Raw genomic sequence first — 27599 nt, 5'->3', positions numbered from 1 at the left:
TATTACGGAGCGACATTAAAATGGATCGTGAACTGTGTTGATAATTGTATTCATTGTTACTGTGTTTGCACATAGAGCATATTGACCAACTTTTCTGTTTCTGTCAATATATTGGCGGATTGTCACACGTATCAGCAACAAGAGACTGCAGGGTAAAACCATTTCATTGCTCACATTAACAACATTTAACAACATGTTTGTGTTCAATCAACTACCTCTACAATGGCAGAATACTGGTCAATACCTTTTTAGAATGTATGGATTGCACTGCCATCTTTAATTTATGTCAGGGGTCACTAAAATGATGCTTGGCCAACTCCGAGGCATCTAATATGCAATAAAGTGAGCATTGAAAGTTACAACCTTACAATAACAACAATAATATTTGACATATCCTGGCTGCCGAGTGGGGCAGCGGTCTAAGGCACTACATCTCAGTGTTAGAGGGGTCACTACAGACACCCTGGTTCAAATCCAGGCTGTATCACAGCGGTCTAAGGCACTGCATCTCAGTGGTAGAGGAGTCACTACAGACACCCTGGTTCAAATCCAGGCTGTATCACAGAGGTCTAAGACACTGCATCTCAGTGTTAGAGGAGTCACTACAGACACCCTGGTTCAAATCCAGGCTGTATCACAGAGGTCTAAGACACTGCATCTCAGTGTTAGAGGGGTCACTACAGACACCCTGGTTCAAATCCAAGCTGTATCACAACCGGCTGTGCTTGGGAGTCCCACAGGGCAGTGCACAATTGGCCCAGCATTGTCCAGATTTGGCCGGTGTAGGCCGCCATTGAAAATAAGAATTTGTTCTTAACTGAATTGCCTAGTTAAATAAAGGTTACATTTAATAAAAAATACATTATTTTACAGCAGTCAATGACTGCATAATTCAGCTTACTTTGGATTGGCTGTTCTAAACGTTTTATCAGGGGGCCAACCCGTACCACTGACAAATGCCTTTGCTTCATAATAATCTCTCCTACTAATACTGAAAGTTATCTGATTATTGCAGTCATTATTGTCAGATGTCACAAAGGACAACAAAATACAACTATTAGAATATCCTCTGTTTTACTGGTGTGCTTAGTTATTCCTGTCTCTCCTGCCGGACTATTGATTAATCCTCTTGTCTTCCTTTCTCCCAGTTTATGGGCCTTGTCAATGGATGACAATGCTAAAAGAGAGCATAAGAGTGTCCCCTCACTCTTTTTAATGGCTTTACAGAGCCAAACCTCTTTGTTTGTGTCAAAGAACAGACTTGCCAGTTTGCCTTTGTAACATATTGGAGATGAGAGAGGAAGCCAAGATCTCAAATAACCATAGCCTGTCCGGATTCCCAGACTTCTTCTGCTTGTCTTCTTCTCCTTATCTTCTTCTTCTTCTCTTCTTATCCTTATCCTCTTCTTCTCCTCTTCTTCTCCTTCTCCTCTTCTTCTCTTCTTCTCCTCTTGCTCTCCTCTTCTTCTCCTCCTCTTCTTCTCATTCTCTTCTCCTTCTCTTCTTCTTCTTCTCTTATTCTCCTTCTTTTCTTCCCCTTCTCTTCTCCTTCTCTTCTTCTCATCCTCTTCTCCTTCTCTTCTTCTCCTTCTCTTCTTCTTATTCTCCTCTTCTCCTCTTCTTCTTCTCTTCTCCTTATCTTCCTCTTCTCTTCTTTTCTTATTCTCCTCCTCTTCTCCTTCTCTTCTCCTCTTCTCCTCTCTTTCTTCTCATTTTTTCTTCTTCTTCTTCTTCTGCTTCTTCTTCTTCTTCTCTTCTTCTCCTTCTTTTCTTCCCCTTCTCTTCTCCTTCTCTTCTTATTCTTCTCTTTTTTCTCATCCTCTTCTCCTTCTCTTCTTCTTATTCTCCTCTTCTCCTCTTCTTCTTCTCTTCTCCTTATCTTCCTCTTCTCTTCTTTTCTTATTCTCCTCCTCTTCTCCTTCTCTTCTCCTCTCTTTCTTCTCATTTTCTTCTTCTTCTTCTTCTTTTTCTTCTTCCTCTTCTTATTCTCTTCTCTACTTCTCCTTCTCTTCTTCTTCTTCTTCCTCTTCTTCTTCTCTTCTCTACTTCTCCTTCTCTTCTTCTTTGAGCCTCATTTCGTTGGGGCATGGACTCTACTAGGTGTCGAAAGCGTCCCATAGGAATTCTGGCCCTTGTTGACTCTGATGCTTAGTTAGCTGGATGTCCTTTGGGTGGTGGATCATTCTGATACACATGGGAAACTGTTGAGTGTGAAAAACCCAGCAGTGTTGCAGTTCTTGACACACTCAATCCAGTGCGCCTGGCACCTACTACCATACCCTGTTCAAAGGCACTGCAATATTTTGTCTTGCCCATTCACCCTCTGAATGGCACACATAAACAATCCATGTCTCAATTGTCTCAAGGGTAAAAAAGTATTCTTTAACCTGTCTCCTCCCCTTCATCTACACTGAAGGAGTGACATCAATAAGGGATCATAGTCAGTCTGGTCAGTCTATGTCATGGAAAGAGCAGTGTTCCTAATGTCTTGTGCACTCAGTGTAAGTTCTTGTTATTCTTTTGAAGTATCACTTCAGGAAATGTTTTGAGTAGCTCAGAAATTTCCAGTAACATGAGTCTTTTAGATCACGTCCAGCAGTAAGCTTGTTGAATTCTCATCCTCAAAGTGGACTCACTACACTGCAGCAGCTACAGCGCATTCATTTTCTGTTCTATTTTTAACTGCAACCTTTCCATTGGCACAAGCTGTCAATAGACTACTCTCTCTCTCTCTCTCTCTCTCTCTCTCTCTCTCTCTCTCTCTCTCTCTCTCTCTCTCTCTCTCTCTGACCAACCACACATCTGATAGCCTTCAGTACAGCGCGCTGTCAGACCCTTCAATTACAGAGGCATATGCCTCAGTTTCAATAACATACCTGAAATTAATAGGAACCAACCTTGAGAGAACATCAATGGTAAGTAATAAGCTGGAGAAGGCCCGGAGCTGTTTACCCAGAGATGTGGTTTGGCCCAAAATGCTCTGACACACATCAACCTCCATTCAACCACTGAATGCATTTAAGGAAGAAATCCGACCTCCACCTCCATTCAGTGTCTACTCCCTACTGGGCATTACAGGTAGAGGGAAGGTGTGTTGTGAAGGTGGGATGAATATGTGAGACAAGGTTCTGTTCGCTAAGAGTCAGTGGCTCTGAGGTAGTGGAATGCAAGGCAGGCTCATTTGAATAGCTGGTGATTATAGGGAGATCAGTCAGACGTGTAATCACACTAGGCCTGTGGTATTGAGAGACACCGGGTATAGTGGCCGGTTAGGACACTGTGATTGGTAGGAGGCAGTTAGAGCAAAATGCTAACCTATAAAGTGGACAGTCTGTATTTTGTAACAGGTGATGCAAAGGAAATGTAACAGCCCACAATATGCCCAAGTCAAGGCCTGTCAGTGATAGTTCATGAAAATACACAGTGAATGAGGCAGTAATTCATGTGCTGTTAATAACACTTTTTGGAGTTTTCCCTTTTCGTTATGAGCAGGTTATATATCCTTATTAACTTGTAATCAGATAACACAAAGACTAACCCTAGTTTTACTGATTGGGAGGAATATAATGAAGTGTAATGTCTCACCTTATCCCACTGTCTCTCTCGATCTAAGGTGATGATGACCATAGCTGGGTTGATCAGGTACCCTTCAGGGTTGAATGAGAAGTCGTTGTGTTCCCATGTTACGTTTAACATGTGCCTGAAAACAAGGGAAATCAATCAAAGAGTTAAATACTCATTACAACATTATACTAATACTCGTTAATGTCCATTAATCCAATCTTCCAATGGTTTCATCCTATTTCTAAAGCACTACCTGCTGATTGTTTTGCACATAGCTATCGACATGTTGTGAACTTCCTGTCATCACGCACTGCGAGGCTGCTCTCTCACCTCTCCTCCCTCTCTCTCTCAGTCCAGCAGAGGTGATGAAAGCATGCTGGGTAATGAACGGGCCCTCTGTCTAGTCCATGTGAAAGGCTTGTTTAATCTGGTAATCTGTGATAATCTTATTAACCGGCGGAGTGATTTATAATCAAAAGCTCATTAAAAAGAGACCTAATTAAATGAGGTGTTGAGTCTATTGACCGCCGAGGAGAGAGCGAGGCACTGCTCCCTTTGAATAGGGAGGTCTGAGAGAAAGAACAATATTGTGCCAGGGAGGGAAATAAAAGAGTGGAGAGCAGACGGAGAGTGCTATACCAGGCTATGTTCTGCCTGCCGGACCCTCATATTACCAACTTTGGTCATTGCTATTCCACTCAGGATTGTTTTTGTCTTTAAAGTGGAAAATCGTAGGGGTTGGAAACAGCAGAATGACTCAAATCAAAGGCTGAAATACAGCTGCCTAGACGGTTCTCCTTTTTCATGAAGGATTTCGATTTACAAAAAGAGAAGTTATCTTTCTCTCATGCTAGCCACTTTCAGAAAAGAGAAAATTACTTCTGAGAAGAAAGTGATGTTTTAATACCACTGAACTGTGTCAGATTTCATATTACGATCCTGGTCCACAAAAATGTATAAAGAATACCACCCTGTACCCTGCCTGGAAACTCTCCAATCCTCCCAGTCCAGTCTCAATGACCTTGGCTAGTGCCAAATGCTGACGCTAAATCTGTTGTCCCTAAAGAAGCCGAGCCTCCCTTTGGCTGATTAAAAATGTTCTGGAACCAAATAGGATTTGCTCCATGTTCCCTGGCACAGATGGCACAAGATTGCTCTTTTGGGCTGGGCTGGGCAGGTATGACAGGCCACATCATCTCTCTGTGATGCCAGTGCTTCCAACAGTGAGATGATGGGACAGAGGTAGGATGGATGAGTTGGCAGGCAGGGGTTAAGAGAGTGACAGGGAGAGTACCATGTTGCCCCCCACCACAACATTAAGCTGATGGAAAGCCACAGCTAAATGACTGTTGAGTAACTGTTGACCGATGTTGCCAAGTCTCTCTCTCTCTGTTTCAAGTCAGTCCTTCTCAATCTGCTACAGTTACAGTTGATGTCAAAAGTTTATATACACTTGGGTTGGAGTCATTAAATATTTCAAACTCAGTGCCTCTTTGCAAGACATCATGGGAAAATCAAAAGAAATCAGCCAAGACCTAAGAAAAATTGTAGACCTCCACAAGTCTGGTTCATCCTTGGGAGCAATTTCCAAATGCCTGAAGGTACCACGTTTATCTGTACAAACAATAGTACGCAAGTATAAACACCATGGGACTATGCAGCCGTCATACCACTCAGGAAGGCGACGTGTTCTGTCTCCTAGAGATGAACGTACTTTGGTGCAAAAAGTGCAAATGAATCCCAGAATAACAACAAAGGACCTTGTGAAGATGCTGGAGGAAACAGGTACAAAGTATCTATATCCACAGCAAAACGAGTCCTATATCGACATAATCTGAAAGGCCAATCAGCAAGGAAGAAGCCACTGCTTCAAAACCACCAGAAAAAAGTCAGACAACGGTTTGCAACTGCACATGGGGACAAAGATCGTACTTTTTGGAGAAATATCCTCTTGTCTGATGAAACAAAAATAGGACTGTTTGGCCATAATGACCATTGTTATGTTTGGAAGAAAAAGGGGGAGGCTTGCAAGCCGAAGAACACCATCCCAACTGTGAAGCACAGGGGTGGCAGCATAATGTTGTGGGGGTGCGTTGCTGCAGGAGGGACTGGTGCACTTCACAAAATAGATGGCATCATGAGAATGGAATATTATGTGGATATATAGAAGCAACATTTGAAGACATCAGCCAGGAAGTTAAAGCTTGGTCGCAAATGGGTCTTCCAAATGGACAATGACCCCATGCATACATACAAAGTTGTGGCAAAATGGCTTATGTACAACAAAGTCAAGGTATTGGAGTGGCCATCACAAAGCCCTGACCTCAATCCTATAGAAAATATGTGGGCAGAACTGAAAAAGTGTGTGTGAGTAAGGAGGCCTACAAACCTGACTCAGTTACAACAGCTCTGTCAGGAGGAATGGGCCAAAATTCACCCAACTTATTGTGGGAAGTTTGTGGAAGGCTACCCGGTACGTTTGAACCAAGTTAAACCATTTAAAGGCACCGCTACCAAATACTAATTGAGTGTATGTAAACGTCTGACCCACTGGGAATGTGATGAAAGCTAAAATAAATCATTCTCTCTGCTATTATTCTGACATTTCACATTCTTAAAATAAAGTGGTGATCCTAACTGACCTAAGACAGACACTTTTTTACTAGGATTAAATGTCAGGAATTGTGAAAAACTGAGTTTAAATGTATTTGGCTAAGTTGTATGTAAACTTCTGACTTCAGCTGTATCACTTAATCGCTCCACTTTGGTTGGCTTCTCTTATTGCAATGAACAATCTCCAACCTACAGTATGTCAGTATGCCCCCCTTCCATCCCTCCACCTCCACTCACCTGAACAGTGTATCATTAGAAGATGCCCCAACAGGGCTGTGGCAGTCGTTGTGGCCCTCTGGGATGAAGCCCCTCTGTTTGTGGAAGCTCTGCACCCCTTTGACCACGATGGCCACCCCATCCCGCACCCTCTTCCTCAGGCTCATCCGCCAGCGGTCGGTGATGATGCTGATGAGGCCCACAGGGAAGCTATTTGGTGGGGGCATGTCTGGGTTCCCCACGGCAAGGCTAGGGAGGATCCAGATGTAGCCAGGCCCCAGCAGGCCGGCCTCTCCGGCCATACTGAAAAGGTACTGGGCCTCCTCGTGGGAGCAGTATACCAGCAGTACCTGGGCGTCGATCTGCTGCAGCAGGCGCCGTGCCCGGATGTCGTTCATGCCGTCGGCAGACATGTCGAAGGTAAGCACGTCCTGCAGTTCCCACATGAAGTAGCTGGTGTCAGTGAAGGTCTTGACATAGTCCACGTAGACCTCATAGCCCGGGTACAGGCTGGTGATGACCACGAAGCTGTCCCAGTTGTACTCCTCCATCACCTTGAACATGCCGTTTATCTGCTGCTCGATGGAGGAGCCCAGCTGGAGGAACGTGGAGCCGTCGCCCTGCAGAGAGACACAGACAGCAGAGTGAGAACAAATAACAGCCCTTTTTGGATAGTTAATTTAAGCTCAATCAATTTGCTCAATTTATCTAACAAGCACAATTAAAACCTAATGATCTAATGCAATGACTTTCTTAATAGCCTGCTTAGTGGCAATTATATGATTGTGTTTTATGTAATTCAGCCAGTCATATGTAAAAAATAAAACAATAATCAAGAAATGACAGTAGAATCCTGAGGGTAGCTTGACAGTGTGTCTGTGTGCCCCTTGTCCACACCATCCAGCTCCTGACCACCAGCCAGCCCACCCGGAAGTGGTGTGTAGTATCTGGCCTGAGAGGCAGTACTCTGCAGTAAGTGATTCTGTTTGGTGTTGCTCTCCCTGTAGCCCAGGCACCATTCATCACTTTAACCCATGTGTCTCCCACTTGCCACAGCAACACTGGCCCTCATATATACTTGGAACTATCACTGAGCTCAGTGTCACTGAGCCCAGCCCCTGTTTTCTCTTTTTATCTCACTTTTTTCAAGATGTCTCTCCTCTTTGACCTTGGAGAAAGGAGTATGAAAATGCTGTGTTGTGTTAACTAAAGTGATCCAGGAATTTTCAGGATGATCAGAGATGTTTCTTGTCTGTGTGTGTTTGTAAGAGCGTTCATCTTGTTTTAGTATGTTCAGGGAACAGAATAATATATGTTTTTTCCATCAATCTTGTTGAAATATTTATTTCAGTAATGGTCTTGGCATAACATGTTTCTGCATCCTGGGAAGGCTATGGGCTGACACAGGGCAGGGTTTTATTCTTGTGTTTCATACTAGAAAATGACAGAATCATTGTTTTTAAAACTGCTTATGACCCATACAGTACATTTTCAGGTTGGATGCCATTGATATGTCTTGACTCTAAGAGAAGGTAATGATTGTTTATTGGTTTTGAATTAAGCACGCTGCTCATAGACATCATTGCACCATAATTGCTTTGTAAAACAAATAGCATTGTAAATCATGTGCAACCCCAGTGAATTGTAATGATAAACAAAGTGTAATAAAAAGTTACATCAATTACAGAGATTTGACTGTTTCACTGGGTGCATATCTGTGTTGATCATTAAGACTTTCACTTTTTAAATTACATTGCATAAACGGCAACTTTATAATAAATAAAAAGTGTATAATTTTCTTTATCATCCCAAATAAATCTATAAAGTAGATTTGATGATAAAAAAATGTACTTTTGCCCCTTCTAAGTGAGAATGATTTTGGTGAGGCTCAGTTTCTTGATATTATGCCATTTACACATGCAGTTCCTTCAGAAAGTGTTCACACCGTTTGACTTGTTCCACATTTTGTTATGTTAGAGCCTGAATTTAAAATGGATTAAATTGAGTTTTTTTTGTCACTGATGTACTGTAAGTTTCATGGATTCACTCTGTGTGCAAAATAGTGTTTAACATGACTTTTGAATGACTACCTCATCTCTGTTCCCCACACATACAATTATCTTTAAGGTTCCTCAGTCGAGCAGTGAATTTCAAACACAGATTCAACCACAAAGACCAGGGAGGATTTCCAATGCCTCGCAATGAAGGGCACCTATTGGTAAATGGGTAAAGGAGGGGGAGGAGGAGGATAATTTAAGATCTGTTTGAAGAGGTAGGGTTTCAGATGTTTTTGGAAGATGGGCAGTGACTCAGGGGGAAGCTGGTTCCTCCATTGGGGTGCCAGGACAGAGAAGAGCTTGGACTGGGCAGGGGTGGGAGAGCCAAGAGACCTGGAGTGGCAGAACGGAGTGCTCGGGTTGGGGTGTAGGGTTTGAGCAAAGCCTGGAGGTAGGGAGTTGCAGTTCCCCTTGCTGTTCCGTTGGTAAGCACCATGGTCTTGTAGTGGATGAAAGCTTCAACTGGAAGTCAGTGGAGTGTGCGGAAGAGCGGCGTGACATGGGAGAACTTGGGAAGGTTGAAAACCAGGCGAGCTGCAGCGTTCTGGATTAGTTGCAGTGGTTTGATGGCACAAGCGGGGAGCCCAGCCAATAGTGAGTTGCCATGTGCCTGGATTAGCACTGGCAGCGCTTTCTGTGTAAGGTAGGGTCGTACTCTACGGATGTTGTAGACCTGCAGCGCTTCCTGCTTGAGGTAGGGTCGTACTCTACGAATGTTGTAGACCTGCAGCGCTTCCTGCGTGAGGTAGGGTCGTACTCTACGGATGTTGTAGACCTGCAGCGCTTCCTGCGTGAGGTAGGGTCGTACTCTACGGATGTTGTAGACCTGCAGCGCTTCCTGCGTGAGGTAGGGTCGGACTCTACGGATGTTGTAGACCTGCAGCGCTTCCTGCGTGAGTTAGGGTCGTCTCTACGGATGTTGTAGACCTGCAGCGCTTCCTGCGTGAGGTAGGGTCGTACTCTACGGATGTTGTAGACCTGCAGCACTTCCTGCGTGAGGTAGGGTCGGACTCTACGGATGTTGTAGACCTGCAGCGCTTCCTGCGTAAGTTAGGGTCGTACTCTACGGATGTTGTAGACCTGCAGCGCTTCCTGCGTGAGGTAGAGTCGTACTCTACGGATGTTGTAGACCTGAAAGAGTGAATCGCTGCTTTGATGTTTTCAGAGAACGACAGGGTGTTGTCCAGGGTCACACCAAGGTTTGTTGCGCTCTGGGAGGGCAACACTAGAGTTGTCAACTGTGATGGAGAGGTCTTTGAGCGGACAGGCCTTCCCCGGAAGGAAGAGCAGCTCCCTCTTGTCGAGGTTAAGCTTGAGGTGGTGGGCCGATGTTCAGATATCTGCCAGGCACGCAGAGATGCGTGTCGCCACCTGGGTGTCAGAAGGGGGGAAGGAGAAAAGTAGTTGAGTGTCATCCGCATAGCAATGATAGGAGAGACCATGTGATGATATGATGGAGCCGAGTGACTTGGTGTATAGAGAGAAGAGGAGAGGTCCTAGAACCAAGCCCTAGGGGACACCGGTGGTGAGAGAAAGTTGTGCATACAGATCCTCTCTATGTCACCTGGTAGGAGCAGCCTGCCAGGAAGGATGCAATCCAAGAATATGCAAAGCTTGAGACGCCCAGCCCTGAGAGGGTGGAGAGGAGGATCTGATGGTTCACGGTGTCAAAGACAGCGTATAGATCTAGGAGGATGAGAACAGAGGAGAGAGAGTCAGCTTTGGCAGTGCGGAGAGTCTCCGTGAGGCAGAGAAGAGCAGTCTCGGTTGAGGGACCCATCTTGACTGATTAGGGTCTAGAAAATAATTTTGATAGAGATAACGAGAAAGTGTTTTGGAAAGAAAAGAAGGAAGGAAAGAAAAACATTTACAGAGTTTAATGGCTGTGATAGGAGAAAACTTTCAGTATTAGTAATTTTAGTTACTCCATAATACTAACCTAATTGACAGAGTGAAAAAAGTAAGCCTTTACCGAATAAAAATATTCCAAAACATGCATCTTGTTTGCAACAAGGCACTAAAATAATACTTCAAGAAAATGTGGCAAAGCAATTAACTTTTGTCCTGAATACAAAGTGTTAGGTTTGGGGCAAATCCAATATAACACGTTACTGAGTACCACTGTCCATATTTTCAAACAAAGTGTTGGCTGCATCATGTTATGGTTATGCTTGAAATAGTTAAGGACTGGGGAGTTTTTCAGGATAAAAAATAAGCTGAATGGAGCTAAGCACAGGCAAAATCCTAGAGGAAGACATGGTGCAGTCACTGGGAGATTAATTCACCATTCAGCGGGACAATAACCTTACACATAAGGCCAAAAATACACTGGAGTTGCTAACCTAGAAGGCAATGAATGTTCCTGAGTGGCCGAGTTACAGTTTTGACTTAAATCTACTTGAACATTTATGACAAGACCTGAAAATGGTTGTCTAGCAATGATCAACCACCAACTTGACAGAGCTTGAATAATTTTGAAAAGAATAATGGAAAATGTTGAACAATCCAGGAGCGGAACACTTTTAGAGACTTACCCAGAAAGATTCTCAGCTGTAAAAGGTGATCCTAACATACTCTAATCAAGATATATATACATATATTTTTGTGTGTAGATTGTTGACAACAAAAATTACAGTTAAATCCATGTTAATCCCACTTTGTAACACAACAAAATATGGAAAAAAGTCAAGAGGTGTGAATACTTTCTGAAGGCACAGTGTGCCATTTTTCCTTGATGCTATCAGAGAAGTACCCAGAAGTCACTGCTTCACTCAAGCTGGACCTTACCTGTCCCTTTCCTTCTCTGGGGGACTGTGCCCTGTCTCTGTCATGGTCATGAAGCTTGTTGAGGTTTGGGGTTACAGAAAGCCAGGTATCCAGAGACCAGGACTACTCTGTTCTCTTCTTCTGCTGTTTCATTTTGTCTCCTTGTTGTCCTTCAGAGAAGTCTAAAGTAGGTTAGAACCATCTGTGTGTCTCCTGATGTCAGACATCATACTGGTCTATTCCTCTGAGTGTCTCCACTGACAGTTCTCATTGCTCTGAATATCACATCCTCTCTGTTTCTATTTAGCAATCTGTTTACATTTAGCAATTTATGTTCTACCCTTTTCCATATACAAATACCTCCTCCTATATTACCTTGGAGGTACTGTAGATGTGATACAGTAGAAGGGACAATAAAACATCTCAACATTAGCTTAGCAAGAGCAAGGGTGTTATGCAGATTAGTAGAGGAGCAGGTTACGAATATTACATAAATCTACAAATGTTCTAACTCCTCTCAGTGTCCCACAGCAAATCTGTTAAAGTTCCTGCCTTCTTTCTGTGCGTGCAGCCTTTTCCCACCACTTGTATGCCACGAGTATTCATCTGGCAGAGCGTCAAATCAATTTGCTCCAGGCCATGTGTGTGTGTTTGTGTGTATATGTGCCTGTGTGTAGTATGTATACAGGAACACACTGTGACTCTCAGCCAAAAACACAGAGAAGTGTGGTAGCAACCACTCAATTAGAACTGTACTGTAGTCCAAATGAGCCCTGAGCATGGACAGCGGACAGCCATAGGCTTAGCTACAGCCATACCCAGCATGCCTAAGCTCTTTTTATTTATATAACTAGGCAAGTCAGTTCAGAACAAATTCTTATTTACAATGACAGCCTACCCCGGACAACACTGGGCCAATTGTGCACCTCCCTATGGGACTCCCAATCACAGCCAGTTGTGATACAGCCTGGAATCAAACCAGGGTCTGTAGTGACACCTCGAGCACTGATATACAGTGTCTTAGACTGCTGTGCCACTTGGGAGCACTTAACCATGATGCATCAGGACATAACCCATATCTGATGATACATTCTGTTAGATAATACTGTCCGAATCACATGGCTTGGGGGATTTAAGAGAATCTGGTTGGAAACAGGTGTCCATTACCAATACTACGTTCTCCTATAGGTGTAGGGCCAGATGTTTGCCAGATGTTTGTTTCTTTATGTTGATGGTGATTAGTATATGGTGTTGTTGTTTCCATGAAAGGGTTGTGACTAAAGACTGATGTCCCATTGTGCCTCTGTTCTGTAAGTGTCTACATTTCATAAAGAATATTAAAAGGCATCTAGTTAACAGCTTAGCTTCCACTGGCACTGTGAGAATTGAGGAATACAAGGTTCTATCTACAAAAAATATGATTCTGAGATAACTGGTTTTAAAGTTCCATAGTATTCTTTTGAACTGAACACCATGATTTGGGGTATTTAGAGTACTATCTGCAGAAATGCAGATAGAACCTTAGTCCCAAACTGTGGAGTCTGGTCAGTGGTCAGTTGTGTTCTGTAATCTGCTTACATTAACAAGATAGAGTGATGTGTCTTTGTATACTGTAACAAAAACACACATCTCATGTCTTCTCCCTAATTGTATGTTTTATATTAGCCGACTGGCTCTTTGCTTGAGTGCTTTGTGAGTAACAGACTAGCAGCTGAATGGTATACAAATGGGTTGAATTGGGGTAAGATCAAATCAAATCAAATTTTATTTGTCACATACACATGGTAAGCAGATGTTAATGTGAGTGTAGCGAAATGCTTGTGCTTCTAGTTCCGACCATGCAGTAATATCTAACAAGTAATCTAACCTACCAATTTCACAACTACCTTATTAACACGAGTGTAAAGGAATGAATAAGAATATGTACATAAAAATATATGAATGAGTGATGGCCGAACGGCATAGGCAAGACGCAGTAGATGGTATAGAGTACAGTTTATACATATGAGATGAGTAATGTAGGGTATGTAAACATTATATAAAGTGGCATTGTTTAAAGTGGCTAGTGATACATTTATTACATCAAGATGGCAAGATGCAGTAGATGATATAGAGTACAGTATATACATATGAGATGAGTAATGTAGGGTTTGTAAATATTATATAAAGTGGCATTGTTTAAAGTGGCTAGTGATACATTTATTACATCAATTATTCAATTATTAAAGTGGCTAGAGTTGAGTCAGGATGTTGGCAGTGGTTCGCGCATTCAGTTTTGTGCGAATGCTGCCATCAGTCCACGGTTTCTGGTAGGGGAATATTTTGATAGATGCTGTGGGTACAACATCACAGATGCACTTGCTAATAAACTCGCTCACCGAATTCATCAATGTTGTTGTTCGACGCTATGTTGAACATATCCCAGTACACGTGATCGAAGGATGTCTTGAAGCGTGGTATCCGATTGGTCGGACCAGCATTGAACAGACCTGAGCACGGGTGCATCCTGTTTTAGTTTCTGTCTATAGGCTGGGAGCAACAAAATGGAGTCGTGGTCAGCTTTTCCGAAAGGAGGGCGGGGGCGGGCCTTATATGCGTTGCGGAAGTTAGAATAACAATGATCCAGGGTTTTGCCAGCCCGGGTCGCGCAATCAAAATGCTGATAAAATTTAGGGAGCGTTGTTTTCAGATTAGCCTTGTTACAATCCCCAGCTACAATAAATGCAGCATCATGATATGTGGTTTCCAGTTCACATAGAGTCAAATGAATTTCGTTCAGGGCCGTCGATGTGTCTGCTTGGGGGAGAATGTACACGACTGTGATTATGATCGAAGATAATTATCTTGGTCGATAATGCGGTCGGCATTTGATTGTGAAGAATTCTATGTCAGGTGAACAAAAGGACTTGAGTTGTTGTATGTTGTTATGATCACAATACGTCTCATTAATCATAAGGCATACACCCCGCCCTTCTTCTTACCAGAGATATGCTTGTTTCTGTCAGCAAGATGCATGAAGAAACCAGGTGGCTGTACCGACTCCGATAACGTGTCTCTAGTGAGCCATGTTTCCGTGAAACAAAGAACGTTACAATCTCTGATGTCTCTCTGGAAGGCAACCCTTGCTCGGATTTCATCTACCTTGTTGTCAAGAGACTGGACATTGGCGAGTAGTATGCTCGGGACCGGTGCACGATGTGCCCGTCTACGGAGCCTGACCAGAAGACCGCCCCATCTGCCCCTTCTGCGGCGCCGTTGTTTTGGGTCGCAGCTGGGATCCGATCCATCGTCCTGGGTGGTGGACCAAACAGCGGATCCGCTTCGGGAAAGTCGTATTCCTGGTCGTAATGTTGGTGAGTTGACGTTGCTCTTATATCCAATGGTTCCTCCCGACTGTATGTAATAAAACCTAAGATTTTTCCTGGGGTAACAATGTAAGAAATAACACATTAAAGAAGCAAAATACTGCGTAGTTTCCTAGGAACGCGAAGCGAGGCGGCCATCTCTGTCGGCGCCGGATGAGAGATAAAGCCATATATATCACTGCACAGATGCTTTTATAGGACCACTGGTCAGTGGTCAAGAACCCCAATACAACAGATTTTCTTTTCAGAATACAATGCTCTCTACACACAACATTTAGGCTACTGATTTTTTTTTAATCTGGGCCAATGGTGGGCATTTGAAGGACTCTCACATTAACAAAGAGCTGTCGCTAATTATTGATGGAGATGGAATGGAGATGGAATGGTTTAAAAAGAACAAAGGAAAAGAAATGAGGCTTTTCAATAAAACAAAAAACGGACACCTGAAATTGTGGTCCTAGGAGCTTGAGAGATTAGAGCAGGGGGTCTGTACTGTGTTGTAAATGATTCAGAAGTTGTAAAATAAATCTGAGGGAGGGAGGCCGGCAGCAAGTCGCCCTTCCAGAAGGGCCGGTGGAGAGAAAGAGGCCGATGTGCTCTCCCTTGTTCTCTGTCTTGTTCTCTCTTTCTCTATTCTTCCTCCCTTAGTGCAAGAGGAGCACATAGCAGCCTGCTCTCTCTCTCTCTCTCTCTCTCTCTCTCTCTCTCTCTCTCTCTCTCTCTCTCTCTCTCTCTCTCTCTCTCCCCTCCCCTCCCCCTCTCGCTCTCTCTCTCTCTCTCTCTCTCTGTCTCTCTCTCTCTCTCTCCGATGGTGAGTGACTTCTGGACATGGATCTTTGCTGCAGCATATGTCTGCCTGCAACTCCCAGCGTGATGTGCCCTGGCACTGTCGTCATGTGCTCGTCCTATGTGCTGACGTCACAGGGACCCTGCTCACAGGGCCGAGGAACAGACGTACACCGCCGTAGTCATTTGTCCTTCCTCACAACGATAGAGGAGATCCAAATGCAGTAACACATAGCACTGAATTACAATCATATTGTACGTGTGAGTGTTATTATATCAATTTCGAAAGCATTTATATTACATTGTAACACTAAAGTGAGCACAAATTCATTAGTCTGTCTGAATTGTATTGTACTTGGTAATTCTCATGCCAAATGATCTAGTATTATATGCCTTTGACTTGCAGAAAACCAGGACAAAACATATATTAAGTGATTTTCTTATGCATTCATGCATCCCTACTGAGATTTCAGATTCCCATACAGTTCCTCTGAAAACCATCCCAGCCTATTAAGCCCTGTCTAGACAGTTCGTACTGTATCTGTGTCACTGGCCCCAGGATGCAAATCAACGAGGTAGAGAGGGACACAAGTAGGTTTAGGATGTGAAGAAAGGAAGAGAGAAAAAGGTTGCTCTACTTTAGGGATGTGCCTCAGGCTCCCCTTCCTGCTTTAAGAAACGAGGTCTGCTGCTACTGCTCGCCCTGCTTCCCACACCTCTCCGGACCACTGAAACAAAGAGACTCTGGACCCAATCCTAACTTAAGAAACATTTAAACGTATGCATAAATTATGCGTTAATGTCAATGGGAGATCTAAGATGTAATAAAAAAATGTTGGTTCCATCCATAAATCTCAAATTAAGATTTGGTCCCCAATAATAGAAGGTGTGTGAAGTGAGACGGCTGGACAGACACAGTCATGTCTCCGTCTATTAGGCTTTGCTGCAAGTGTGTTGTGGTTAAACATTTGATACATGACTATACCCTGCTATTCCCCTTGTGAATCATGTTAAAAAACGGCTTAGTCAAAAATCACATGTAATATAGTACATATCAAATCACAATTTGGGTACCGTTATTTGTATCACAGGAGGTTGGTGACACCTTCTTTGGGGAGGACGGGATTGTGGTAATAATAATGTGGTAATAAGTAATGGTTGGAATGGTATCAAATACACCAAACACATGGTTTCCTATCATGCGTGCCCCCGCTTCCCCTCTCTGGCGCTCCATTACGCACACCTGTCACCATCATTACGTGGATCTGCACAATATTGGAATCACCCGGACTTCATTACTTTGTTGATTGCCCCTCTATATCTGTCTGCTCCTCAGTTTGTTCCCTGTGTCAGCATTGATGTCGTTATGTTTTCCCCTGTCAAGACACTGTCCTTGTTTGTAATTATCCATTACATGTTCACTCCCACACAATCATTTCTCTCTCACACAATAATAATAATTTCCTTTTGCTGCAGGATTATTTTCCAGCTGTGAGTAACTGGTCAAATGAAGATCCTACATATGTATTTCATCCTGAGAAGGAAGAGGAGGTTAAGGCTCCTTTACCATCATGAAACATCTTTACCATCATGTTGTACATAGCAGCTACCAGTCACCCCTGGTTGTAAATCCCCAGTGGGAATGAATGCACCAAAGCCCCCTTGCGTTTTAACATTCCAGGCAGGCGTGTTAGCCATGATTGATTGGCAATGGTGAAGCAGATTTTATTTAAATTCCATCAGAAGGTGATATATGGCTACATGCCTCACAGCTAGATTATAATCCTCTGTTAAGGAAGCTCTCTCTCTGTTTGATGGCTGCAGACAGAATTTGTCCCATACTTCTTGTTAACCCTGTTTGTCCTCACCCACATACATTCCATTGATTGGATTCTTTGTGTCTGCTAGGCTATTGATTATCCAATGATTGTTTTAACTTTTTCTAATTGCGAGAAAAAAAGGTAATAATAGGTTTCTCATGGGTTATTGTAATTTAGCTAATCAACATGCTAATTGAGCAAAATCTCCTCAGGATAGGAATCTGTTCTCTGTTAATTTTCGCCTTCCTCTTCGAGCGAGATCAAATTCCAGGCTTTCTCAGAGACAACATTTTAAGTGATTGAGTTGGCTTGTCAACCAGCTTGGACGGCATCCCACCAATCAATCAATGAGCCATCGCTCAGGCTCATTGAAAAGCTCATTTAAAGGTTCATATAAATGGCTGCATCTGAAGTGGTGACATTTAAGTGCCATCACATTTTAAATTAAGTCATGAATATCCATTTCTAGTGCGTAAGCACATTTTTTTTTTTTACCCCTTTTTCATGGTATCCAATTGTTTCTAGTAGCTACTATCTTGTCTCATCGCTACAACTCCTGTACGGGCTCAGGAGAGACCAAGGTTGAAGGTAATGCGTCCTCCAATACACAACCCAACCAAGCCGCACTGCTTCTTAACACAGCACGCATCCAACCCAGAAGCCAGCCGCACCAATGTGCCAGAGGAAACACCTCGCACCTGGCAACCTTGGTTAGAGCGCAATGGTGCATGATGAGACAAGGACATCCCTAGCGGCCAAGCCCTCCCTAACCCGGACGACACTAGGCCAATTGTGCGTTGCCCCATGGACCTCCTGGTCGGTGCCGGGTACGACAGAGCCTGGGCACGAACCCAGAGTGTCTGATGGCACAGCTGGCACTGCAGTGCAGCGCCCTTAACCACTGCGCCACCCGGGAGGCCTACACAAACACATTTTGTGAGCGTTTCCTATATTGATTACTGTTTTGTTGATGGACCCCGGGTTACTTCTAACAAATACACTTTCCCTCGCAGTCATCTCGGCCACACACAAAGTAAAGATTGAATCAATTAATCAATTTGTTGTTTAGAAAAATGTATTTAAATTCAATTGAGCTGAAATGCATCCATTTTTTTAGCCAGCTCTCTATTGAACTGCAACCCAATGAGGATTGATATGAATGTGAATGAGTAATCAAGGTACTGTGAGTCCATGGCCCTGGCCGTCTCCTGTTGTGGAGGAACACGTTTCTCACGTTTATTATGAACATCTCACAAACATGAGGGAGAGAAAATCCTATTTGAGCTGTGGATTAACTGATGGAAATCGAGGGCGTCGGGCAGACCTCATATCATCCGCTACTCAGTTCCCTGTGTGCTGCATACTCAAACAACCAGCTACCGGAGCTGAAATTACTAGAATTGATTAGACATTACAATGCAGCAGTATTCTCTTCTTGCTCTGACCAGCGGAGGTCAGCCAGCCTGCTTTATCACCCTCCATTTTCCCCGCTGAATAAACGCTTTGTTTATGGTCGGTGGATTGGCTAGCTATGTCCCATCAGTAACCTCAGCCTACATCAATTTGCATAGAACCAATAAAGATGTGATGCTCATAATGTGCATTCTCTGTCTCTGGGAGTTGTATTATGATGCTAATAATGTGCATTCTCTGTCTCTGTGAGTAGTATTGTGATGCTCATAATGTGCATTCTCTGTCTCTGTGAGTAGTATTGTGATGCTCATAACGTGCATTCTCTGTCTCTGTGAGTAGTATTGTGATGCTCATAACGTGCATTCTCTGTCTCTGTGAGTAGTATTGTGATGCTCATAACGTGCATTCTCTGTCTCTGTGAGTAGTATTGTGATGCTCATAACGTGCATTCTCTGTCTCTGTGAGTAGTATTGTGATGCTCATAACATGCATTCTCTGTCTCTGTGAGTAGTATTGTGATGCTCATAATGTGCATTCTCTGTCTCTGTGAGTAGTATTGAGATGCTCATAACGTGCATTCTCTGTCTCTGTGACTAGTATTGTGATGCTCAGTCTAATTAAAGTTTCTCTCTGTGGCTGAGCCCTTTGTGTAACACTCTGGGAGAGGGATCATTGGTCCTAAACCTATGAGGCTTTACTCTAAAAGCAATTTAACGGCAGTCTAATCTGTATCACAAACATCCCTCTGATAATTTACTGGTGGCAAACTCCAGTGCATGACGCCGGGTAATACAACATGTCAAATCATTGCATAACTCTATTGACATGAGGGGTCCAACTGTAAACTATACATGTGTTACCAGCAAATACAAATAGATTTCTCTAGTTTATCATCTTTGTGTCTGGTGGGACCAGAAGTTTAAAGATAGAACAAGGATGAAGTGGCAGAGGCTAACAGGTTTTGATTTTGACCTTCATATTTTAATGAGTGTATTAGATGCAGTATTTGGACATCCCTCTGCTACCTGGTTTAACACCTTATCTTGTTGTTTCAGTCTTTCTGGCCTAAGACCGCCAGACACAAAAAAACACTGTCTGTATGGGCAGCATTAACATTCCGTGAGTTTATAATCATGTGCTGTAAGTCACCTGGAAATGGCAATGTGTGTCTGCTAATGTTCATTCTGACTCTGATAATCACCAGACTAATGACGGTTGGCCTGTGTGTGTGTGTGTGGTGGAGAGCATCACCAGACTAATGACGGTTGGCCTGTGTGTGTGTGTGTGGTGGAGAGCATCACCAGACTAATGACGGTTGGCCTGTGTGTGTGTGTGTGGTGGCAGACTAATGTTGTGTGTGTATGTGTGGTGGAGAGCATCACCAGACTAATGACGGTTGGCCTGTGTGTGTGTGTGTGGTGGAGAGCATCACCAGACTAATGACGGTTGGCCTGTGTGTGTGTGGTGGAGAGCATCACCAGACTAATGACGGTTGGCCTGTGTGTATGTGTGGTGGAGAGCATCACCAGACTAATGACGGTTGGCCTGTGTGTGTGTGTGTGGTGGAGCGCTTTCAAGATCTGAGTGCTTTGCTCACCTTGGGGGACCTGTTTTGCTGAGATTGTTGTTTTGGTTTTATTATTTGTACTGTGAGTTGTGCCAGGGGTCTTTCCCAGTTCTTTATTTCACAGTCACTAGAATATAAAGGGTTTAAAACCTCTGATGTAATGAGACTGTGTAGTCATAAACCACACATCAGTTAAGCTGCTTCTCTGCAGCAGTTTGGGGAAACAAATCATGTGGCCTTCAAGGTTATTTCAAAAATAAAAAGAAGATGAACTTAAGCATGTTCCTCAGGCAGCCTAGACACCAAGTGTCCCCTATCCCAATCCTGATCACTGACCTTGTGTGGCAGGACCATGGCGGAGCCCCCGCTGATGCCCATGATGGGCACGGCCGTCTGCAGGGCAATGAAGTCCAGAATCTGTGCCACGGCTTCCGAGCCGATGTTGTCTTCAAACACCACACCATGTACGCGGTTGGCCGCCAGTGTGTCACAGATGCGCGTGAGCAGGGCCCGAGGGTTGGTGTTGTTTACCAGCACTGTGATGGGATTCACCTCCAAGGGCAGGTCCATGAAGTTCTCCCTGCTGAGACGCCCCTTGATCTCCTGCTGGTAGGCCGAGCCACTGAACACCACCGCCACGTTGACTGCTGGCAAGGGCGTTGCGAAAGGCCGACCTTGGCACCAGGGGGCAGTGCAGAGCAGCAACAGCAGCAGTAGCGGCCACCACCACGGGGAGTCGCTCAAGTGGCCTAGACGAACGCCCATCTCAGTCACCTACTGCCTGAGAGAGGGGACGAGGGTGGGGATGAGAGGAGAGAAGAGAGATGGGTAAAGACATTTGTATTAGATACATGGGACCGTTTAGTGTCATTTGTGCAATGTGATAATGCTTAGTAATCCCTCCAGGCAAGCCAACCAAACCAACTGCCTTAGGTTTAGAGACATTTTAGCTTAATCTGTGAGTCATGTGCTTCATGTGTAGGTGTGTCTCTATGTAAGCGGCCATGAGTGGTGGGTTGGGTCAGGTGGATGATGAGAGACCCAGGGTACTATGTTTTGTGTGAGTGTTTGGTGTGCAACACAAGGCGGTGAGCAGGTTGCCGTGCCTGCGGATGGCAGCTGCGGCCCCACTACTGTTGTACTCTGCAGTTGAATACAGCAGATGGTGCCTACTGTTTAATGCAACAAATGGAGAACAAGGATTTACCATTTATCTCTCGTGACGTTTTTCCCCCTCTGAAATAATGCTGCAGAGCTATTCCAACTTAATGGGCAAAACGTCTGAATGCATGGGTATTATGTGCTGTGAATAGGTAGAGACCTGGTTTTGGCCATGGAGGCTTTTTTAACGGCAGCTACATGCTGTATTTCTAAGGCATTGTTTATGGGAAAAACCTAATGGAACTTAACGTGGATGACAGTTTTCCCTTAGAAATGAATTGATAAGATCAGTGTTTAAAAACACTGCATTGCTAATAGACTTCAATGCAATTTTCCCAAAGTACAGTGACACAGTGACAGTAACAAAGTTGGTTAAGGGATTCACTTTTAGTTTGAAATCATAAATCCTACATTCATGTTCCAGGTAATGAATAAATGATCAAATCGACCAGAAACTCTTTAGCTTGTTTTGATCTTCCAGATATTTATAGCTGTAGGGCAAAGTAGAAAAAATGATGTATTTCACAATGCAGTTGAATGGAGTTAGATCCTACAGCATTACATTCACCAATCCATTTAATGTCTGGTCAGATACGGTGTCCTTCTGTCAGACAGAGTCATCCTCTATGAGTTATCTGTCACACGGCCGCCTGCGGGCCTGACGCTGTGTGGTGTATGTGAGTGTGTGTGAGTGTGAGTGTGTGCGCGTGGGTGTGTGGTATCCTGTCAAGGGGACCTGATTTAGCATGTGTTTGAATCACAGTGGGGTGATTACAATGTAATCCTCAGTATTCCTTGGCAGGTGTCATGGCCCATGGCATGATTGTGTCTCCCTATCAAGACATGTAGGATAGCTGGGGACCCACTGCAGTCCCCCATTCCTCAACCCCTGCCTGACAGAGGGAATGGGACGAGGGGCTTGTGTTAGCGTAGATGGAGTGTACCTGTATAGTGGCGGTGATGTTCCCATGGGGTAATTGGTTGGACTACGTGGTAATATAGTCTCCACTCTGAAAAGCTGCCTCCCAGAGGACCGTAGAGGATTTCTGCATCACACTGCTGGTCAGGGACCTTATCAGCAGCACATGGCTGAGAAAGGACCATTATAGATTGTCATTAGTAGCGGAGCAGCCTAGAATACCAATGATGGTACTGTTGCTGAGAATGGAAAGGCATTATGAAAGTTGCTAGATATTGACCATATCAAAAACATAATGGATGTGTTGTGCTGATTGACCTTCATATTTTCCTTTCATGACATCATTGCCGAGTTTCCTCTGTCATAAACATAGACAATATTTCTGTCATTGATCATGCAGGCTGATTGATAATCCCTTAAATTGTTAAGAACACAGAGCAGGAATGTATTGCTTTCCTTCAATGACATTACCCATGTCTTATTCGGCCATTGTATGATGGAACACGTTAGGGTTAATGTCTTTGAGGAGGATCTCATTAAAAGAGTTTGACCTTCCACATGTTTAATCAAGGCAATGAAACAGCTGAGGTGGATGTCTGAAGGTCACCTACATGGGGGATTACTGTGGTAAAATGGGGATGTGGAATTAAACACAACAGCCAATGAGTCATCATCGACTTAATCAGATGACTTATGTTTGTCGATATGCCCCCTATTACCAAGGTTTATTCCAAACAGAGACACAGCTATCGGGAGGTAATTACAGCACAGTGGAAACATTGATTTGACCATCTAGCCCAATTTGACCTTGCTGACAACAAAAGTGGAACTCACACCACTGTGATTTGCAATAACGCTGGGCAATATAGTCATGAAACCTGTTCAAAGTTGTTGAACATTGCAGTCGTTCTGTAGCTTGGTCACAACCCAAAGTCTCCAAAACACAGGAAAGAGGCTTTTATTACTGTGCTACATGGAGCTAAATCCACCCCCAAACTCGTACAATGGCTTGAGGCTTTATTCCAATGTTAGGGATCAAAACTCACTGTGGATATTTATTTTAGTCAGGGATATTGTAATAGAAAATGCAGGTCTGGATACATCATTTACACTGTATTTTTTTTCAGATCACAGTTTATTTGGTTCTTAAGCCTGGTTGGAACAGATGAGTGGTAAATACTGTAGTTTGGGACCATGGGAAAGAGACAGGTTGCTGTTCACGTCATGATGCTGTCATGAAAAGCTCGTTTTAGGACTTTTGTGTCATGTTGAGTCAGTAGAAACAAACAAAATCCCACTGTGAAACTAGTGAAGATGAACATAAGCAAACTCTATTGCGATATATCTATGATACTCTAAGTATGCAAACAGTCATTACTGTGAGACATGCAGGCATTGGGAGAAGATGTGCCTGAAGGAGATTTTCCCCAATCTACACAGACAAGAGATCATTTGTCTTCTACGCTATAACCTCTGTAATCTGGGGTTGGATTTTGGAATGCACTGCCATGTCAAATTCTTTGCTCTCTAGAGTTGTAATCTCTGTGAAGCTGCAATTCCCCAATTTTCAGCGCCTGGATTTGATATGTGTTAGTTGTCTGCTCGAGTTTTCACAGCTCCAGCTCCCAGCCTCCTATCAGTGGGAATGTGTTCAGTTTAGCGACCTCTCTCTCTCACTTGACTCTGCCCAGGTCACCGCTGGCTGGCGCGGGGTACACAGACCAGATTAGATCAAAGCTTCTGCCACTGTTCCAGTCTGGCACTTAGAAGGGCTCAGACCGTTTCCCCATGCACCGTTACTACTGAGTAAATCCCTTGTGTGACCGCAAAGATTATGCCATGCCTTTTTAAAACTGTCATCCAGCTAAAAGTGTTAGGGAGACGGAGATGACAGAGTGAAACAGATACCAGATCTAACTATGTGACAGTTGATATTCTATCTCTGTTTAATGGCAGACAGTCCTAACAGAATCCTTCAAAATCTTCACCTTGGCTTTCAGACCAGATGGGTTTACAATGAGGAATTGCTTCGCTCCCTCTAGTGGGTGAGTTGGTTAAAGCAGCTCCCTTAGAATATCAGTTGTCCTTTGCTGTTTCCTTATCAAATCAGAGAAGCAAATTATTTCCGTCTCTGTCCCACTTCTCTTATGTAGTCTGTGGGCGAACTGTCTCTACTGCAACACATGTGACTAAATAACAAGGGTCTAGGGGTTACATGTGTTATTGTATTAACACCTGCCAGATATGTTTTGTCTGGACTGGCCTGAGAAATGAAATTATTTTAGTTGTACACCTTTTCAGCTATTCCTTTGTGATTGGTTGAAAGTCAACTGCTTACAGTGTTACTATTATCACATCTGTTCAGGAGCCTCTGCTCAGACATGACTGCCCTCTCCTCATGCCCAATTCCCAGCCCTGCTCAATATCTTAAGACCATAGTGGTACAGTAAGTACATCTGGTTGTGGGGTGGGGGGTTGTTGTGCTCGTCACTGTTGACGTAAGGGGTCATTTCGTATTCAGTGCATGAAACTACTGCTAAGACTTACACATGTCTCATCCTGGGCACAGTTTGATCAATATGCTCCAAGGCTTGGAGAGGCATGCTGGTGCCTCGTGGCTCTCTGCCGGTAACTTTACCTCTTCTCTTGCTTTTCATCAATGAAACATCAGCTGACCAGCCCAATGTTTAATATCTATCACATTTTAGACTTGAGTAAGGAAACTTTATAATTTGTAGGTACTCAACAATGGGTTAACATGAAAAAGACATACTTACATTAAATCCTATTAGAATTCCTTTATAATAAACCCTTTCAAGTCTAATAAGTATAAATCTCCTTTTCATTCCCATATATTATGCATGTGTTCAGTATTAAGGATTAGTTTAACCCTACACAATGTAATTGACAATTTTACCTTCGCTAATGCAAAGACCGCCAACTAATTCATCCGATCGTTATGGTCACAGTTCATTTCCCATTCACCTGTGATGATGGGTTTAGCTAAGCCATGAAGATAAAATACTGCCATTCTAATCCCCCAAAATCCATTACCTTTCAACTAATCTGGTAATTCATGAGCATTTTGAATACACTTAAATAGGAATAATAAAATGCTTTTGTGAAAACAGTGAATCGGCTTCTTCCAGTCATGCATTGTCGAGTAAATTAGAATCAATTAGACTTTTACTGTTAACCACTGAGTATCCTCTCAACTCCTATTCATTGGCCCTCACTGCTACCGTGGTTTCCAGACTCTGTTTAGCTCGGCTCTATCTAAAGAGCTTTGTGGACCATCTGATAAGCAAAACAATACATGTAGCCAGAACCCGCGCTTTAGCTGACCCGAGCCCAGGAGGATATAGCTGCGACCCAGGAGGATATAGCTGAGACCCAGGAGGATATAGCTGAGACCCCGGAGGATATACTGTAGCTGCGACCCAGGAGGATATAGCTGCGACCCAGGAGGATATACTGTAGCTGCGACCCAGGAGGATATACTGTAGCTGCGACCCAGGAGGATATAGCTGCGACCCAGGAGGATATAGCTGCGACCCAGGAGGATATAGCTGCGACCCAGGAGGATATAGCTGCGACCCAGGAGGATATACTGTAGTTGCGACCCAGGAGGATATACTGTAGCTGCAGGAGGATACCCAGGAGGATATACTGTGCGACCCAGGAGTTGACCCAGGAGGATATACCCAGGAGGATATACTGTAGTTGCGACCCAGGAGGATATACTGTAGTTGCGACCCAGGAGGATATACTGTAGCTGCAGGAGGACCCAGCCTGGGTCCCGGTCCACCATCTGGGGAACACTTAACTAGTCCATTGCCAATAACATGGCTCCCTCATTGTGATGTAAAGTAATGTCATATCAAACTGGATCTATAATCCTTAGTGCCAAAAGCCTCTGCCTCTTTTTTCTGTACTTTAGACAACATTAAATAAATGCTATATTGCACATCATATAATATTACCTAAATTCCTGATGCTACTGTCAGCTATACAAGGATAGAACAAAGCACTCTGAGAATATTTTGACTTGGTATAGTCAATAGTTTAGTTCACAGAAGTATTACGGTTAAGTGACATTTGTTTCCTGCCTTTGCAGATGGTGACCAAAATAGAACAAGTGGGGGAAGCAGCTTTGTGACAATCCTGCACTGATAAAAACAGACTACTAGAGTAGCCACACTCACAGTGTTTATATTCTAGCTCCACTAACAGAACAACATGGTGGTTTGAGAGTTAATATTTTCTCTTAAAGACAACTTAGCCTTTAGACACATTGCCTCATCTGGAAGGATGTGACTTTGACATATCTGCCATGTCTCAAATCAGACACATGCACCTGCTTTTCCACTCCACCAAGACGTAATGGCTTGTATTGTTGTCACATTTTATCTAGGTCAATATTCAACTCAATTTTACATCCTAATGCCAGGTGTCACCACAATATTGAATGCAGTGCAAGGTGAGTCCCTCTCAGCTGTGACTCTATGTCTGTCGTCTGGTGATTTGATCATCGTGGGCCCTAGCGGAGCGCGGACAGGGCCTGTCAACCTGTTATATCCCTGACACCTCCCTGTAGATTTACTTCTTTAGTCCTGATGAAATTATTCTCCACATCAGGGCCTCATAATAAACTGGAGCTATAGGCTGTCATAGTAAAAATGTATCCTACTGTCCAATATTCATCCCCATGTTCCCTCTACCCTACCTGCTTCCATACAGTGAACTCCCAGTCTGCATGTTTCCAATCCCAGCAGCCTCTGATTGATCTCCCACCCCATGACCCCGGGAAGAAAATCACATCAAACTGATACACTCAAAGATAATAGTTTATGTCACCATCCAAATCAAGATCCCTGCTCTGCTTTGCTTTCCTAAGCCACGAGAGTGCTGGATATAATTCATACATGCTGTTGCATTAAGTGTACATGACAAGTGATTGATCCGCCGTGGAACGAAAACCCAATTAATCTGAGAGTAATGATCTCTCCAGTCTGCTGTTCCCACATGCTTCAAGATGGTCACCATTGTTCCTGTTCCCAAGAAAGCTAAGGTAACTGAGCTAAACGACTACCGCCCCATAGCACTCACTTCCGTCATCATGAAGTGCTTTGAGAGACTAGTCAAGGACCATATCACCTCCACCCTACCTGACACCCTAGACCCACTCCAATTTGCTTACCGCCCAAATAGGTCCACAGACGATGCAATCTCAACCACACTGCACACTGCCCTAACCCATCTGGACAAGAGGAATACCTATGTGAGAATGCTGTTCATCGACTACAGCTCGGCATTTAACACCATAGTACCCTCCAAGCTCGTCATCAAGCT

General features: G+C 43.7%; 1 protein-coding gene across 2 annotated transcripts in view; it reads right to left on the bottom strand.

The window, feature by feature from the left end:
• Nucleotides 1–27599, bottom strand: part of LOC135555393 (glutamate receptor ionotropic, NMDA 2C-like) — a 79687-nt gene that overhangs the window by 28634 nt on the left and 23454 nt on the right. For both annotated transcript variants that reach the window (XM_064987775.1, XM_064987774.1), the window contains 3 exons: nt 20504–20948; nt 6415–7013; nt 3586–3700 (listed from right to left, as the gene is read on the bottom strand). In XM_064987775.1, coding sequence (XP_064843847.1) covers nt 3586–3700; nt 6415–7013; nt 20504–20932 — 1143 coding nt within the window. In that variant the 5' untranslated portion in view covers nt 20933–20948. The remainder of the gene's footprint in view (nt 1–3585; nt 3701–6414; nt 7014–20503; nt 20949–27599) is intronic.

Source organism: Oncorhynchus masou, chromosome 15 (genome assembly GCF_036934945.1).
Source record: "Oncorhynchus masou masou isolate Uvic2021 chromosome 15, UVic_Omas_1.1, whole genome shotgun sequence".
NCBI lineage: Eukaryota > Metazoa > Chordata > Actinopteri > Salmoniformes > Salmonidae > Oncorhynchus > Oncorhynchus masou.
This window is presented reverse-complemented; position numbering and strand designations above follow the sequence as displayed.